At 48.0% G+C, this 14,584-nt stretch overlaps 1 protein-coding gene across 2 annotated transcripts in view; it reads right to left on the bottom strand.

The window, feature by feature from the left end:
* The window catches only part of LOC310666775 (tRNA (32-2'-O)-methyltransferase regulator THADA-like), an 80,694-nt gene that overhangs the window by 19,194 nt on the left and 46,916 nt on the right, over positions 1–14,584 (bottom strand). For both annotated transcript variants that reach the window (XM_083418082.1, XM_083418081.1), the window contains exons 23-29: positions 12,521–12,770; positions 10,889–11,128; positions 9,183–9,408; positions 6,622–6,828; positions 4,845–5,086; positions 2,770–2,946; positions 833–1,111 (exon numbers count right to left, since the gene is read on the bottom strand). In XM_083418082.1, the coding sequence (XP_083274208.1) occupies positions 833–1,111; positions 2,770–2,946; positions 4,845–5,086; positions 6,622–6,828; positions 9,183–9,408; positions 10,889–11,128; positions 12,521–12,770 (1,621 nt within the window). The remainder of the gene's footprint in view (positions 1–832; positions 1,112–2,769; positions 2,947–4,844; positions 5,087–6,621; positions 6,829–9,182; positions 9,409–10,888; positions 11,129–12,520; positions 12,771–14,584) is intronic.

Raw genomic sequence — 14,584 nt, 5'->3', positions numbered from 1 at the left:
ACGGGATGAGCTCCCGTTGCTCGGTCCCTGCTCCTGCCAACCTAGCAGTTCAAAAGCACGTCAAAGTGCAAGTAGATAAATAGGTACCGCTCCGGCGGGAAGGTAAACAGCGTTTCCCTGCGCTGCTCTGGTTCTCCAGAAGCAGCTTGGTCATGCTGGCCACATGACCCGGAAGCTGTACGCCGGCTCCCTCGGCCAATAAAGCGAGATGAGCGCCGCAACCCCAGAGTCGGCCACGACTGGACCTAATGGTCAGGGGTCCCTTTACCTTTACCTTATGTGTGCTTGGGCCCAGGGTCTTTTGCCTCACCATCCTCACTACTGACTTCCTGTTGCTCCTCAGCTTCAAAAAAAAGGGGGGGAGTGTCCCCAGATTCATTGGAAAAAAATTGGTAACCAGAGTATAGAATCATAGAATCATAGAGTTGGAAGAGACCACAAGGGCCATCGAGTCCAACCACCTGCCAAGCAGGAAACACCATCAGAGCACTCCTGACATATGGTTGTCAAGCCTCTGCTTAAATACCTCCAAAGAAGGAGACTCCACCACACTCCTCGGCAGCAAATTCCACTGTCGAACAGCTCAGGAAGTTCTTCCTAATGTTTAGGTGGAATCTTCTTTCTTGTAGTTTGGATCCATTGCTCCGTGTCCGCTTCTCTGGAGCAGCAGAAAACAACCTTTCTCCCTCCTCTATATGACATCCTTTTATATATTTGAACATGGCTATCATATCACCCCTTAACCTCCTCTTCTCCAGGCTAAACATGCCCAGCTCCCTTAGTATAAAGCTCTATCCCCCCTTCCAGTTCTATGGCTCCTTCTGTTCCTCACCCTTTGGCTTCTAACTCTGCCAAGGCATCTCCGAGGTCCACGGAGGGAAGGTGACACACCAGAGATGGAAAGGCTTCTGGGCAATCCCCAAACTTCTCCAGCAGGAACTGCAGTAGGAGAACCAGGCCCTTGTTGCTCTGAAGCAAGATGCAGCCGCTTTGAGGCGGAACCCCCGAGGCTGCTTGCCGTCGTTGCGCCACGAGGCTGGCAAAGATGGAGGCCTCGTGTCTCACTTCGTGGTCTTCGTCCTGAAGCAGGCAAACGGCCACACCGATCAGGCTGCGAAATCAGGCAGTGAAATTCAAATCAAAACAAAATCGATTTGGCGGGCGGCAGGAAGGCGAGGTCTCAAAAGAACTCAGCCCTGTGCAATGAACAGAAAGCTGACCTGATTTCCCACAGTGACACTGGGTCAGAGTTTTCATTGAGGGGGGAAAGCCATTCCCGACCTAAGGAAGGGGGGGTTGCGGGCTCACGCCCCCGTCTACATTCTTGGGGGCTGGCGCCAGCCCCGCAGGACTCAGAGATTCCCATTCTCATTAATAGTCGTCACCCACGATTGGGTCGTCGTCGTCAGGATTGGCTGGCGGTAGGGGCGGGCTTACTAAAGGGCATTTAAGGTCGGGGCAGCCCTGGCTCGCCCCTTTTCTCTCCTTACAGCAGCTGCGGTTTCCCACCCACCAGTCCTCTAGGTCTGCATTCGGACTTTGCTATGGGCTTCGGCTGGTCGCCGCAAGGGGCCTGGTAGTAGTTTTTCTATTTGGCTAATTGGCTGTATTTTAGAAGCCACTTGGTTTTTTCGCCTACCTCGTAGCAAAACGTCACAACTCCTCAGTTTTGGCGTTAGGCATTGGCCGGGGTATTGTTATGCAAATGAAGTCGGGGGGGGGGGAGGAACGCCATCACCTCCCCCAAATCTTGAAGGGTAGTTGATTAAAGGACTCCGGGGGGGCGTCGCCTCGTCCGAAACCTACGGAGGCTAGGGCCTAAAGCGCGCTCCTGAGCGATAACCCCTTGGGGAGCGCCTAGGGATGTGCATCTTAGGGGCTTCCCCTGTTGGTGCTTAACCCTTCCCGGTTAGACTGGATAGTCTGTTAGGGCCAATGCCTAAAGCCAATACCACTCTTAGGTAAAGGTAAAGGTACCCCTGCCCCTTCGGGCCAGTCTTGCCAGACTCTAGGGTTGTGCGCTCATCTCACTCTATAGGCCAGGAGCCAGCGCTGTCTGCAGACACTTCCAGGTCACGTGGCCAGCGTGACAAGCTGCATCTGGCGAGCCAGCGCAGCACATGGAACGCCGTTTACCTTCCCGCTGGTAAGCGGTCCCTATTTATCTACTTGCACCCGGAGGTGCTTTCGAACTGCTAGGTTGGCAGGAGCTGGGACCGAACGACGGGAGCGCACCCCGCCGCAGGGATTCGAACCGCCGACCATGCGATCGGCAAGTCCTAGGCGCTGAGGTTTTACCCACAGCACCACCCGCGTCCCACTAATACCACTCTTACCTGTAACCAATAAAGTTGTGGCCATTTTTCGCCCATTAACCTAAATTCTGGTGTCCGGGGTCTTTATTTACTCCATCTGTGGGAGGGGGCGGGAATTGCCACGCAAACTAAATGGGTAGGTAGATCAAGCCCCCTGGTGCTGATTGGGGAATAAACGTGGGTGCTGGTTGAGGCAGGGCAAAGAGGTGTCGGCTGTGCTCTGGCCATAGCTGTCAACCTTCCCTTTTTTTGCGGGAAATTCCCTTATTCCAGCGCCGTTTCCCGCTGCTATCCCGGATTGTTAGATCTCCAGTAGACTGTCCCCGGGACAGGTGAGCCTGCTTATTCCTTATTTTCGAGGCTGCTGATCCCTTATTTTCAAATCTGAAAGTTAACAGCTATGGCCCTGGCAGCTACCCAAGGATGCTGGCCCCCTGGCCCCATAGCTACGTACCGTAATGCCAGGGCACGAAGGGACGAGCTGGAGGATGCTTGGGCTCTCCAGAGCACATCGGCTCCAGACATTCTCAGCGACTTTGCCACAGCCATTCTGAGCACCTCTGAAGACAGGGGGTTGCTGCACTGGTCGATAACTGCACACCACTGTTCCAGTAAAGGATAATCCTCAGTACTGTCACAAGAGGAAATAACATTTGTAATAAACGAGAGTGAAAGCCAACACTAACTTCCAAGGGTCCGTCTCTAGCACGTGGCCCTTAATGATGCCAGGAGGTCATTTTTCTAGTACAATCGTACCTTGGATCTCAAACGCCTCGGCCTCGAACAAATCGGCTCCCGAATGTTTGAAACCCGGAAGTGAGTGTTCCGGTTTGCGAACTGTTTTTGAAAGCCGAACGTCTGATGGGGCTTCTGCGGCTTCTGATTGGCTGCAGGAAGCTCCAATTGGAAGCCGCACTTTGGTTTCTGAACATTTTGGAAGTCGGACGGATTCCGTTCGACTTCCAAGGTACGACTGTATGTTATTTGCGGAAAACTGAAAGCAAACCATCCCTCAAGTTCATTCCATGCCACCCTTGCCTTTGGGCTTTTTTGTGTTGGAAACAGGGAGAACCTTTATATTTTTGTGCCGAGAAACCATAACACTCCAGGCATTGCTGGACTCAATCTCACATCAACCTCAGTCAGCATAACAGATGGCTAGGGATGATGAAAGCTGTAGTGTAGCGACATCTTTAAAAAATAAAAAATAAAGAATGGAAGAAATTCAAAGATTATTTGGTTATAACTTGAATAGAATTACTTGCGAGTATCAGATTGGCCTAGGATCTAAATATGTGATGTTGTAGGATATTATGGACAAAAGTCAAAATGAAAAGAAAGAAAGATGTTAATGGACCAAGTAAATTTTATGTGAAAATAGTTTTGGAAAACTACTACAATGATTTAGATGGAAACTCAGCCAGGGGGATTCGAGGAAGTCGAATTAGGATAAATGTTTGTTTGTTTGTTTTCTGATGTTTTCTTTTTATGTTTGTGGATATGTTTGTTATAAATTTGGAAAACTAATAATTTTTTAAAAATAAAATAAAATAAAATATCTTTTCTTTAAAAAACAACTTTTATGGTCACCAAAACACATATCATACATTTAATATTGACTTCCCTTCTACCCCTTCCATGGTTTGTTTTGGTCACCCTTTTTTTTGCTGCGCATTCTAATCAATCTGTGTGCTCTTCTTTTCCAATCTTATCTCAGTTAACTATATGCTGCTGAATTTATTCTAAACCTGCCAACGTCTTTATTTACAATAGTTTTCTAGATAGTCTACAAATCTTCCTTAAATACTCTTTCTTCCTGATTCTGTCAGTTAATTTAGCCATTTCTGCATTTTCCATCCATTTCGCCTGCCATTCCTGCAGTGTAGCATCATCCGGGAGGCCCAAGTTCCCCACCCGAGACACAAAAGATATTAAGAACGAGCCCTGCTAACTCAGGCCAATGGCCCATCTAGTCCAGCATCCTGTTCTCACAGTGGCTGACTGTTTGTGGAAAGCCTGTATACTGGACATGAGCACAACAGCAGTCTGCCCACCTGCGATCCGCAGGTATTCGGAAGAAGAAAAGTTTGGATTTGATATCCCACTTTATCACTACCCGAAGGAGTCTCAAAGCGGCTAACATTCTCCTTTCCCTTCCTCCCCCACAACAAACACTCTGTGAGGTGAGTGGGGCTGAGAGACTTCAGAGAAGTGTGACTGGCCCAAGGTCACCCAGCAGCTGCATGTGGAGGAGCGGAGACGCGAACCCGGTTCACCAGATTACGAATCCATCACTCTTAACCACTACACCACACTGGCTCTCCAGTAGGACTGGAACCACTGTAAAGCAGTGCCACCCATCCAGTAATAAGCATATGAAAATGGAAAACCAGCTGTTATGGAAAGGTGTGTTCTGAATTGCCAGCTGCATGTGGAGGAGCGGGGAAGCGAACTCAGTTCCCCAGATTACGAGTCCACCGCTCTTAACCACTACACTACACTGGCTCCTCTGGCAATTAATCTACTTACCTTGGAGTCAGGAGCAAAGGAGTAAGACACAGCGCATGTCCCAGAAGCTCTGGGCTGAGATCATCGTTCCCCACCATGGAGAGCAGGTCTGTCTTGGTCTCTGCGAGCACAGCTCCCCGCAGCTCTTGAGAAGAAGCTGGGCTCCGAAAGCTCAGCTTGCTGCAGAGGTGCACACAAGCTTCTAGGTATAACTTCAGAAGCACGTTGTTGGCTCCTCCTTTCAGCATCTGACCTAGTTTCTCCTAATTCAACAGAAGGGAAACATATTTCACATTGGGAACGGGTGGCGCTGTGGTCTAAACCACTGAGCCTCTTGGGCTTGCCAATCGGAAGGTCGGTGGTTCAAATCCCCGTGATGGAGTGAGCTCCTGTTGCTCTGTCCCTGCTTCTGCCAACCTTGGTGTGAAAGCACACCAGTGCAAGTAGATAAATAGGTACCACTGTGGCGGGAAGGTAAACGGCGTTTCCGTGCGCTCTGGTTTCTGTCACGGTGTCCTGTTGCACCAGAAGCGGTTTAGTCCTGCTGACCACATGACCTGGAAAACTGTCTGTGGACAAACGCCAGCTCCCTCGGCCTGAAAGCGAGATGAGCGCTGCAACCCCATAGTCACATTTGACTGGACTTAACCGTCCAGGGTTCCTTTACCTTTACCTATTAAGGATTATAACCTAGGACATGATGGGGAGAAACCTGTGCCCTTCCAGATGTTGCTGAACTACAACTCCCATCAGCCCCAAAGACCAGCATGGCCAACATTTTGGGCAATGGGAATTGTAGCATGGCAAACTCTGGAGGACCACAGGTTAGCCTCCCAATACAGAGAACCAACCTACATGCCTCTGCAGCCCAAAAATTAAGAAACAAATTTGTTCAATAACAGCTCAGTTGGTCAAGCATGAGACCTGTAAAAAAAAAAAGTGATCTGTAAATTTAATAAATAGTACTGTTAACAGTACCATTAAGCCTTTAACGGCTCAGGATCGCAAAACCTGAAGGGCCACCTCTTTCCATATAAACCATCCCAGACTCTGCGTTCATTAACTGAATCCCTTCTTCGTGTACATCCTCCATGTGAGGTCCGGAGGGTGGTAACATAAAAACAGGGCCGTTTCTGCAGTGGCTCCCCGTCAGTGGAATGCTCTCCCCAGGGAAGTTCGCCTGGCACCTTCACTATATATTTTTCAGCATCAGGCAAAAACTTCAACCAGGCCTTTGGCTGATTAATATCCTATATCCTTTAAATGTGTCTGTGGAAGGGCGGGGGGGGGGGGTTATTGTTTCGCTGTTTGGTTTTACTTATTTACTTGTTTTTATCCTGTATTTTGGGATGCGGGTGGCGCTGTGGGTTAAACCACAGAGCCTAGGACTTGCTGATCAGAAGGTCGGCAGTTCGAATCCCCACAACGGGGTGAGCTCCGGTTGCTCGGTCCCTGCTCCTGCCAACCTAGCAGTTCGAAAACATGTCAAAGTGCAAGTAGATAAAAAGGTACCGCTCTGGCGGGAAGGTAAACGGCGTTTCCATGCGCTGCTCTGGTTCGCCAGAAGCGGCTTAGTCATGCTGGTCACATAACCCGGAAGCTGTATGCCGGCTCCCTCGGCCAATAAAGCGAGATGAGCGCTGCAACCCCAGAGTTGGTCACGACTGGATCTAATGGTCAGGGGTCCTTTTACCTTTACCTTTATCCTGTATTTTATTCGGTGAACCGCCCTGAGATCTTGTGATGAAGGGCAGTATATACCGTAAAGCCAATAAATAAAAAATAAGCCAAGGCTCACCAGTAACACTATTTGCAACTTCTTGCTAGAATTCAGAGAGTTTTCCTCCTCCTTTTCAGTCACCCAGGTCAGAATGGCTACTTGCACATCGACGTTCCCCCTTTGCAGGAGCAAGCAAACTTCGCCAATTCTCTCAGGAGCTCCTGATCTCACGGCCTCGTGACAAAGGAAGCAGGCCGCATGTTGGCAGAATGTGGCAGAACCAATCTGGGAGAGAACCAAGAACAGCAGGGTTTGGGTGTATTCACACAGCCCTGTTTGGTGTAGCAGTTAGGGTGTTAGACTATGTAATGGTTCTAGGGGTTGCTCGTGCGTAAGCTTGTCCGAACGTCTGGCTGGGTTGCCTGAGTGAACCTTTCCTGTCCGGGCAGCCACTCGTCCGTGACCGCCTCAATCGCTGGCAGAATCCGTCAGTGGGCGTTTCTTAAACTTCTTCCAGCAAAGAAGTTCTTTGACGCCCAGTCTCTGCCTACTCTCCCTGCGCGGAAGCCTTCTGCGCAAGGAGGGCGTGGGCAGCGGAGGACCCCTTCTCTCCCCGCTGGTCCCCGGCAAGGAGTCATGGGATCGCCTCGCCGATTCCCACATCTCCCTCCCTTCTCCACTGGAGCTACGCTGATTCTCTCCCCCAGAAGATGGGCTGCCTCTCCCACTCCCGGGACGCTCTCTGGGATCCCTTCGGAGCTTGCTCTCTCCCTCGGACACTGATGGCAGTTCCCTGACAGACTAGGACTGCAGGGACCTAGGTTCAAATTTCCACTCAGACACGAAGCTCCCTGCACTGGCCCTAGGTCTACCTCACAGAGTTGTTGTGAAATTGAGAGTGAGAGTGTCATGCACACTGCCCCCAAAGCTCCTCGGAAGAACGGTGAAATTATGAAGAAATATTTCTGTAAAAAAATAACAGCAGGAGGCAGGGATAGAGGATGAAAAATGTGTAGGTGTCAGCATTCAAACGAAAAGTACAGGAAACAACGGGGCAACCCTAAATTTCTTACGGATTGTTTTGGTCTTATTTGCCACCATCTGCTGCGATGAAGCATCTCTGCAGGGGCCTTCAAAACCGATTTCATCCTTATTCCTCGCATAGGGAATGCCAGTCCAGCATCTACAAGCACGTCCCTGCAAAAGCATGCTTGCAGAAGATCCCATTACCATATTTTTCGCTCTGTAAGACGCACTTTTCCCCTCCTAAAAAGTAAGGGGAAATGTGTGTGCGTCTTATGGGGCGAATGCAGGCGGGAGGCTCTGCTCAGCGCTCCCTTTAAAGAGCCGCATAGAGCGTGTGTGCGGCTCTTGGGGGCTTTTCCCTGAGGAGGGAGAAGGGCAGCCCTTTTCCGGGGAAAAGCCCCCAAGAGCCACACACACTCCGCATGCTCTTTAAAGGGAGCGCGGCTCTTGGGGGAGCCTTAGCTGCGCAGACTCTCTCGGGAAAGGGGAGCCTTTAACCTGCTGTCCGGGAGAGGCTGCGCACAGCTATCCCATAAGCCAGGACAGCTAGCGGGATCGCTGCGCAGCGATCCTGCTGGCTGTCCTGGCTTATGGGATTCAGATTTTTCCCCCTCTTGTTTTCCTCTTCCAAAAACTAGGTGCGTCTTATGGTCTGGTGCGTCTTATAGAGCGAAAAATACGGTAACTATCCCCCTCTAAAATCCACACAATGAACCATTATGCATCCCGGTCTCTTTTTCCTGCACTTTTGGATACGGCCGTGTGTTGTGCCACACACACCAGGGCAGCCATTTTATGTTAGGTCCCATGGCAGCCATTTTGTGACCAGCGCCCACAGCCCATCCCCGTGGAACAAAAACCCCCCAAAATGTGCCCACACTGACCCCCAAAAGTTGTCAACCACCATCTTATATCCTGCCAAATTTTATGGAGCGTTTCCAGCTGGACTCCTGGCTTCCACCCGCTGCTATTTGTCAGTTCTGCCGGCCTTGGCAGATGTAAAATATACCTGAACCTAATAACAAATTCAGACAACTGCTGGAGATGTGGGAGTAAAAATGCGAACTTAGTACATATGATGAACTGCCCGATGATAAGATCATTTTGGTGCGAGGTGAAGATATATATAGCAAGAATAATAAAAATAAATTGTTATTTAGGGGAATTGAATTTAATTCTAAATTATATACTGGAAACGTGGGAGATTACAAGGGGTCCCAAAAAATGGATGTACCGTGCCATATTAGAAGCAAAAAAACTTGTTTTGATGAATTGGAAGAGCCGCAAAAAGATTCCACTGAGCACATGGATTGATAATATGGACAGACTAGCTACATATGAACAAATTGCATGTCGATGCAAATTAAGAATGGATAAATATGAAGAAATCTGGAAGGAATATTTAAGCGATAAGGCGGGCAGTGGTGGGAAGTAGGGGGAGGAGAATTGGGAAAATATTGTTAAAAAGGTGTAGTCATAGGTATATCAGTACTCAAATCTGAATTGTTAAATTGTGTTATTAGTGTTATTGTGGTTTTTGTTGTACGTGCTTTTTGTGGTTGTTGTTTGTATTGAAAAAACGATTAAATATATATATTTTTTAAAAAATATACCTGAACCTGAGATGCACCAGGCTTCACTAAGGGCTCGGAGTTGGCCAGTTCGCTGCTCACCACCTCTCGAACTCGCTGCTCAAAATCTCGAGAACAGCTTCCAATCAGGAGGGAAACAGCTTGGAGGTAGGCCGTGCGAACGAGGGGACATGGCTGCGTGGGGGTGAGCAACCAGAGATGGTCTTCCAACTGGCCAGCGATGGAGAACAGCACGTCGGGGCGAAGACTGAAAGGAAGTTAAGACCACCATATTAGTGTTAAGCGCAGTCATTTAATTCACTTAAATTGTAAACGCTTGCATGCGTTGTGATGTGTTTAGGTTGGACTGGCTGGTTACAGAAATCTCAGAGAGTTCCCTAGTAGTTCTCGTGTGACGGGCTAACGTTGGTCACAGGGGAGGTATCTAGCGAAGGAGACTCCATTATTTATCTGTTTTACTTTGGCAAAGTAATAATCATAAATAAACAAGAATAAAAATGTGCACCCCACCACCGAGACCATTCCATTCTAACTATCCAACCTCCCAAAATTTGGCCCCTGGTCTCCCCACCCTGAAACCCAGCTATAGACCAAAGGCGTTCAAATGAAACAAAAATGCACATATACACCATACATTTAAAGCACATGACTACCACCCACCCAAATAATCCTGGGAACTGTAGATTGTTAAGGGTGCCGGGAATTGTAGCTCTGCGAGCAATAAACCACACTTCCTATGATTCCTTGGGGGAAACCGTGTCCTTCAAAAGGTCTGGTTATGTACGCAGAATTAGATTGCTATTCCACAGATGCTTACCCAGGACGAAGCTTCCCTTGAACCCGGCGTGACTTACCTCTGAAAAGAGGTAAGTATTCATTAAGTTAAATTAATTGGAAATAGCTTGCAAGTATTAGATCGGCTTAGGATTTTATATAAGTTAAGTGATGCATTAATATGTTTAATTTTGAATTGGAAAGATAGAATGATGTTAAGTGATTAAGTTAAGTGTTCAAGAACTCTGAACTGGAAAACCGTTAAAAGGACATGCATTGAAATTCAACCAAGGGGAAGCGAGGAAGTCACTTAACAAAGTTAATAAGTGTAATTTTAATTCGGAAACATTGTTAAAGAGCTTGAAAACGAGCAGCAACAAAGGAAGCCGGCATCTTTGATGCTCTGTCGGGGAAAGGCTTTCAGTTGTGGGAAAAACCATCAATTCCTGGAAACTCTATGCAGGAGCTGTCTTTAAAAAAAGAAAGAAAGAAAAAGAATCCTGCTCTCTTTTGGGGGGGGGGGGGGCTTGTACTTCAGTTTACTTTCTTAACTGGAAATAATAATACTTCATGTCCAAGCAGTTATTTCCCCCTCCCCAACTTATCAAGTGAGAAAATTGAATTATTATTATTTTATATTAAAAAAAGAGGAACTTGATAGTGGATGCTTGTTTAGATTTCTGTGCTTTACTTAATGACATATTTATTAATTTATTATTTCCACTGTGTCAGTTCTGGTAAGAACAATGCCTTTATTAATTACTAAGCTGAACAACCCATGGAAGAAAATAAAAAGCTATAATATGAAGAGGGAATAAAGTGTAATTTTAATAAGGTCATGATTTATGTTTGTTTGTTTGTCTGTATGTTTATAATTTTGTGAAAACCAATAAAAAATTTGAAAAGAAAAGAGCTAAGTATTAGGGGTGGCATTACCAGAGAGCCACTCTTACCAGTTTGCATTCAGGGCCTGAGCCAGCACGGCGTGGATCTGCAGCAGTCTGCCATGCAGGGCGTTGTGGCAAAGCGCACCCCCCGGCAGCGGCAAACCCGAGGCCAGTCGGAAGAGGACACCTCCATATTCCGTCGCAGGAACTAACGGGACCAAGGCCTTGGCTGCCATCACCCTCACGGCATGTATGGGGTTTCCGGAAAGCCGGACGAGGGGCTCCAGGAAGCAGGCGTTGGTATCGCTGCAGAACAAGGAACAGACGAAAGGCAGTGTTTTCAGAATGCCAGTGCCCTTAACTAACTACAGCTCCCAGGATTTTTTGGGAGGAAGTCACACGTTTTATATCTCTAATGTACAGGCCATAAACTGAAAGCACATTTCCTACCCCCCAAAAAGAATACTGAGTATTATAGTTTACCCCTTGCAGAGCTACAATTCTCAGCACCCTTAACAAACTACAGGCCTCAGGCTTTTTGCCCCTGATGTGTACGTATCTAGCTTTCAGTGTGCGAGTCCCACTATACCTTTGAGACCAAAATGCATCTATCACTCTCAGTATGGCCAAGTACTTTGCTGCAGCAAGCAAAACTCACCAGGTCTAGAGTTTGTGACGTGACCCTTACTTTTCAAGTGTTTCATGCCAATCTTATTTCACTCTAAGCTACTTACACCTCCGGATAACGTATTTCTTATTTTGTTTCTTTAACGCAGGTCACCAGTCATAACAATAAATATTCGATCCGATACCACAGAATCGAAGAGTTGGAAGGGACCACGATGGTCATTGAATAAAACCCTCTGCAATGCAGGAATATTATTATTTTTTGCCTAACTTGGGGCTTGACCCACAACCCTGAGCTGAGCTCCATCCATGTGCCTTGGTGTGCAAGCAAAAATACCTGCACAAAACCCGACTGTGACTGTCCAATCACCTTTGGTCAGGGCTGGATTTAGGTTTGATGAGGCCCTAAGCTACTGAAGGTAATGGGGTCCTTTATATGTCCAGCTGTCCTTTGTCAACAACAAATTATTGCTGTTTTTTTGTGTGGAATATATGCTATGTGGTAATTTATGGACCTAATAGGTATCTAAAGCCATATAGAAAGGAGCAAACCAGTGATATTTTAGGGAGCAGGTTAGCAGGTGGGGCCCATTACTTACATCATAGAATCATAGAATCATAGAGTTGGAAGAGACCACAAGGGCCATCGAGTCCAACCCCCTGCCAAGCAGGAGACACCATCAGAACACTCCTGACATATGGTTGTCAAGCCTCTGCTTAAAGACCTCCAAAGAAGGAGACTCCACCACACTCCTTGGCAGCAAATTCCACTGTCGAACAGCTCTTACTGTCAGGAAGTTCTTCCTAATGTTTAGGTGGAATCTTCTTTCTTGTAGTTTGGATCCATTGCTAGGAGCCTACACAACGGAAAACACTGTTGCTGTGTAGGTTTTGTGTTATTTGTTTTTTATCTTATATTTTGGAAATGTACATCCAGTTTTCCCCCCTTTACATTTTTTGCGCCCCCCCCCCAAGAGAGTGGGGCCCTAAGCTAAAGCTTGCTTAGCTTACACGTAAATCCAGCACTGCTTTTAGTGCCTCCATGGGCAAGATTCTGCCTAAGTTGCCTACCTATTCCACGTATCTGTGCCACCAGGCTGGAGTTTTGCCAGAAAGGTGAGGATGGCGTAGAGGGACGGACAGAGTCGAAACCTCCCTCTCTGGGGCCCTGTGGACTCTTCAGCAGCCACGACTAACTCCTTGAGCAGGATGCTCCTCAGCTGAGGGTAGCGGGTGAAAAGGGCCTCAGGGCTCACCCCGTCCTGATTGCAGCCATCGTCCCAGCTCCGCGTCTGACCGACCAGACGGACAGTCAGGGCACCTGGGGGGGAAATAACAGCAGGATGAAAAGAACACAGAGCCATGTTATATTCAGTGATGGCACCAGGAACCTTGTCTTTTATCTGTACCTAAATAGATATATGGGACGCGGGTGGCACTGTGGGTTAAACCACAGAGCCTAGGACTTGCCGATCAGAAGGTCGGCTGTTTGAATCCCTGCGACGGGGTGAGCTCCTGTTGCTCGGTCCCTGCTCCTGCCAACCTAGCAGTCTGAAAGCACGTCAAAATGCAAGTAGATAAATAGGGACCGCTCCGGCGGGAAGGTAAACAGCACTTCCGTGCGCTGCTCTGGTTCGCCAGAAGCGGCTTAGTCATGCTGGCCACATGACCTGGAAGCTGTACGCCGGCTTCCTCGGCCAATAAAGCGAGATGAGTGCCGCAACCCCAGAGTCGGCCACGACTGGACCTAATAGTCAGGGGTCCCTTTACCTTTTTAAATAGATATATCTCCAGGGATAGTAAACTGGGGGGATTTGAGTTTAGGCGGAGCTAGAAGAGTTCTTTGCCAAGTCCATACTTCTACTGAAGGGAGACGTGCCTCCAGTCTCAATGATGCATTTGGGATGCATGGCAGTACAGAAAAAATCTGCCTTAGAAACTTTTGAACAGATTCCAAAGTGCTAAGGTGGTTACCAGTCCAAATCTGAGCCTCGTATAGTAGCTGTGCTAGGGGTTTAGCTTGGAAGACTTCTAGGGCTGATGGTATATGTTTGCCACCCTTTGTATGGAAAAAGCAAGTCAAAGTCTTGGCACTTTGGGGTGCTTTTTCTTTTGCACATTTTTGGTGTGCTCCCCATGACCCCGTGGACTGGAAGATAAGGCCCAAATATTTGAAAGCTTTGACCTGTTCAATTGCCTGATTGTCCATACGCCAACTGTGGGGCCTATATTTTCTTGAGAAAACCGTAACTTTGGTTTTCTGATAGTTTATGACCTGGTGTTCTCTCTGGCGAAAGGGACGCAGGTGGCGCTGTGGGTAAAAGCCTCAGCGCCTAGGACTTGCCGATCGAAAGGTCGGCGGTTCGAAGCCCCGCGGTCGCGTGCGCTCCCGTTGCTCAGTCCCAGCGCCTGCCAACCTAGCAGTTTGAAAGCACCTCCGGGTGCAAGTAGATAAATAGGGACCGCTTACTGGCGGGAAGGTAAACGGCGTTTCCGTGTGCTGCGCTGGCTCGCCAGATGCAGCTTTGTCACGCTGGCCACGTGACCCGGAAGTGTCTCCGGACAGCGCTGGCCCCCAGCCTCTTAAGTGAGATGGGCGCACAACCCTAGAGTCTGTCAAGACTGACCCGTACAGGCAGGGGTTCCTTTACCTTTGTTCTCTCTGGCAATACACTGAGAATTCTCTTATCAATCTTTTCTGGCCTATTTTTGTTTGGAAAAAGAAGACTGCATCATCAGCATATAATAGTACAGAGATTGGTTTTGAGGCCAGTTTAGGGGCATGGAACTCAGGAGATGTTAGGCAAAGGACCATGTCGTTTAAGTATAGGTTAAAAAGTGCTGGAGCTAAAATTCATCTTTGCTTGACTCCCTTTGTGGCTGGTACAGATCCTGTAAGTTGGCCATTTGCAGAGCAACACACTTTCAGCACAGTGTCTTTATAAAGGCAGTTAATCAGATATAATAATCTTTTGTCAATGCTTGAGGTTGATTCAGGACTTTAAACTGTGCTCTTATATCCAATTTCCTTTTCTGCGTATTCTGTAATGTTTTACTCTTGCTCTGGCCATTGGCTAATGCGAGGCCGGCAGCGCAGCCACTACAACACAGAGGCTCTCACCCCTGGGGTAATGG

The sequence above is a fragment of the Podarcis tiliguerta genome (genome assembly GCF_965153285.1).
Source record: "Podarcis tiliguerta genome assembly, chromosome: 16".
In the NCBI taxonomy this organism is placed as follows: Eukaryota; Metazoa; Chordata; class Lepidosauria; order Squamata; family Lacertidae; genus Podarcis; species Podarcis tiliguerta.
The sequence above is the reverse complement of the archived record's forward strand: the minus strand, read 5'-3'. Positions and strand labels throughout refer to the sequence as shown.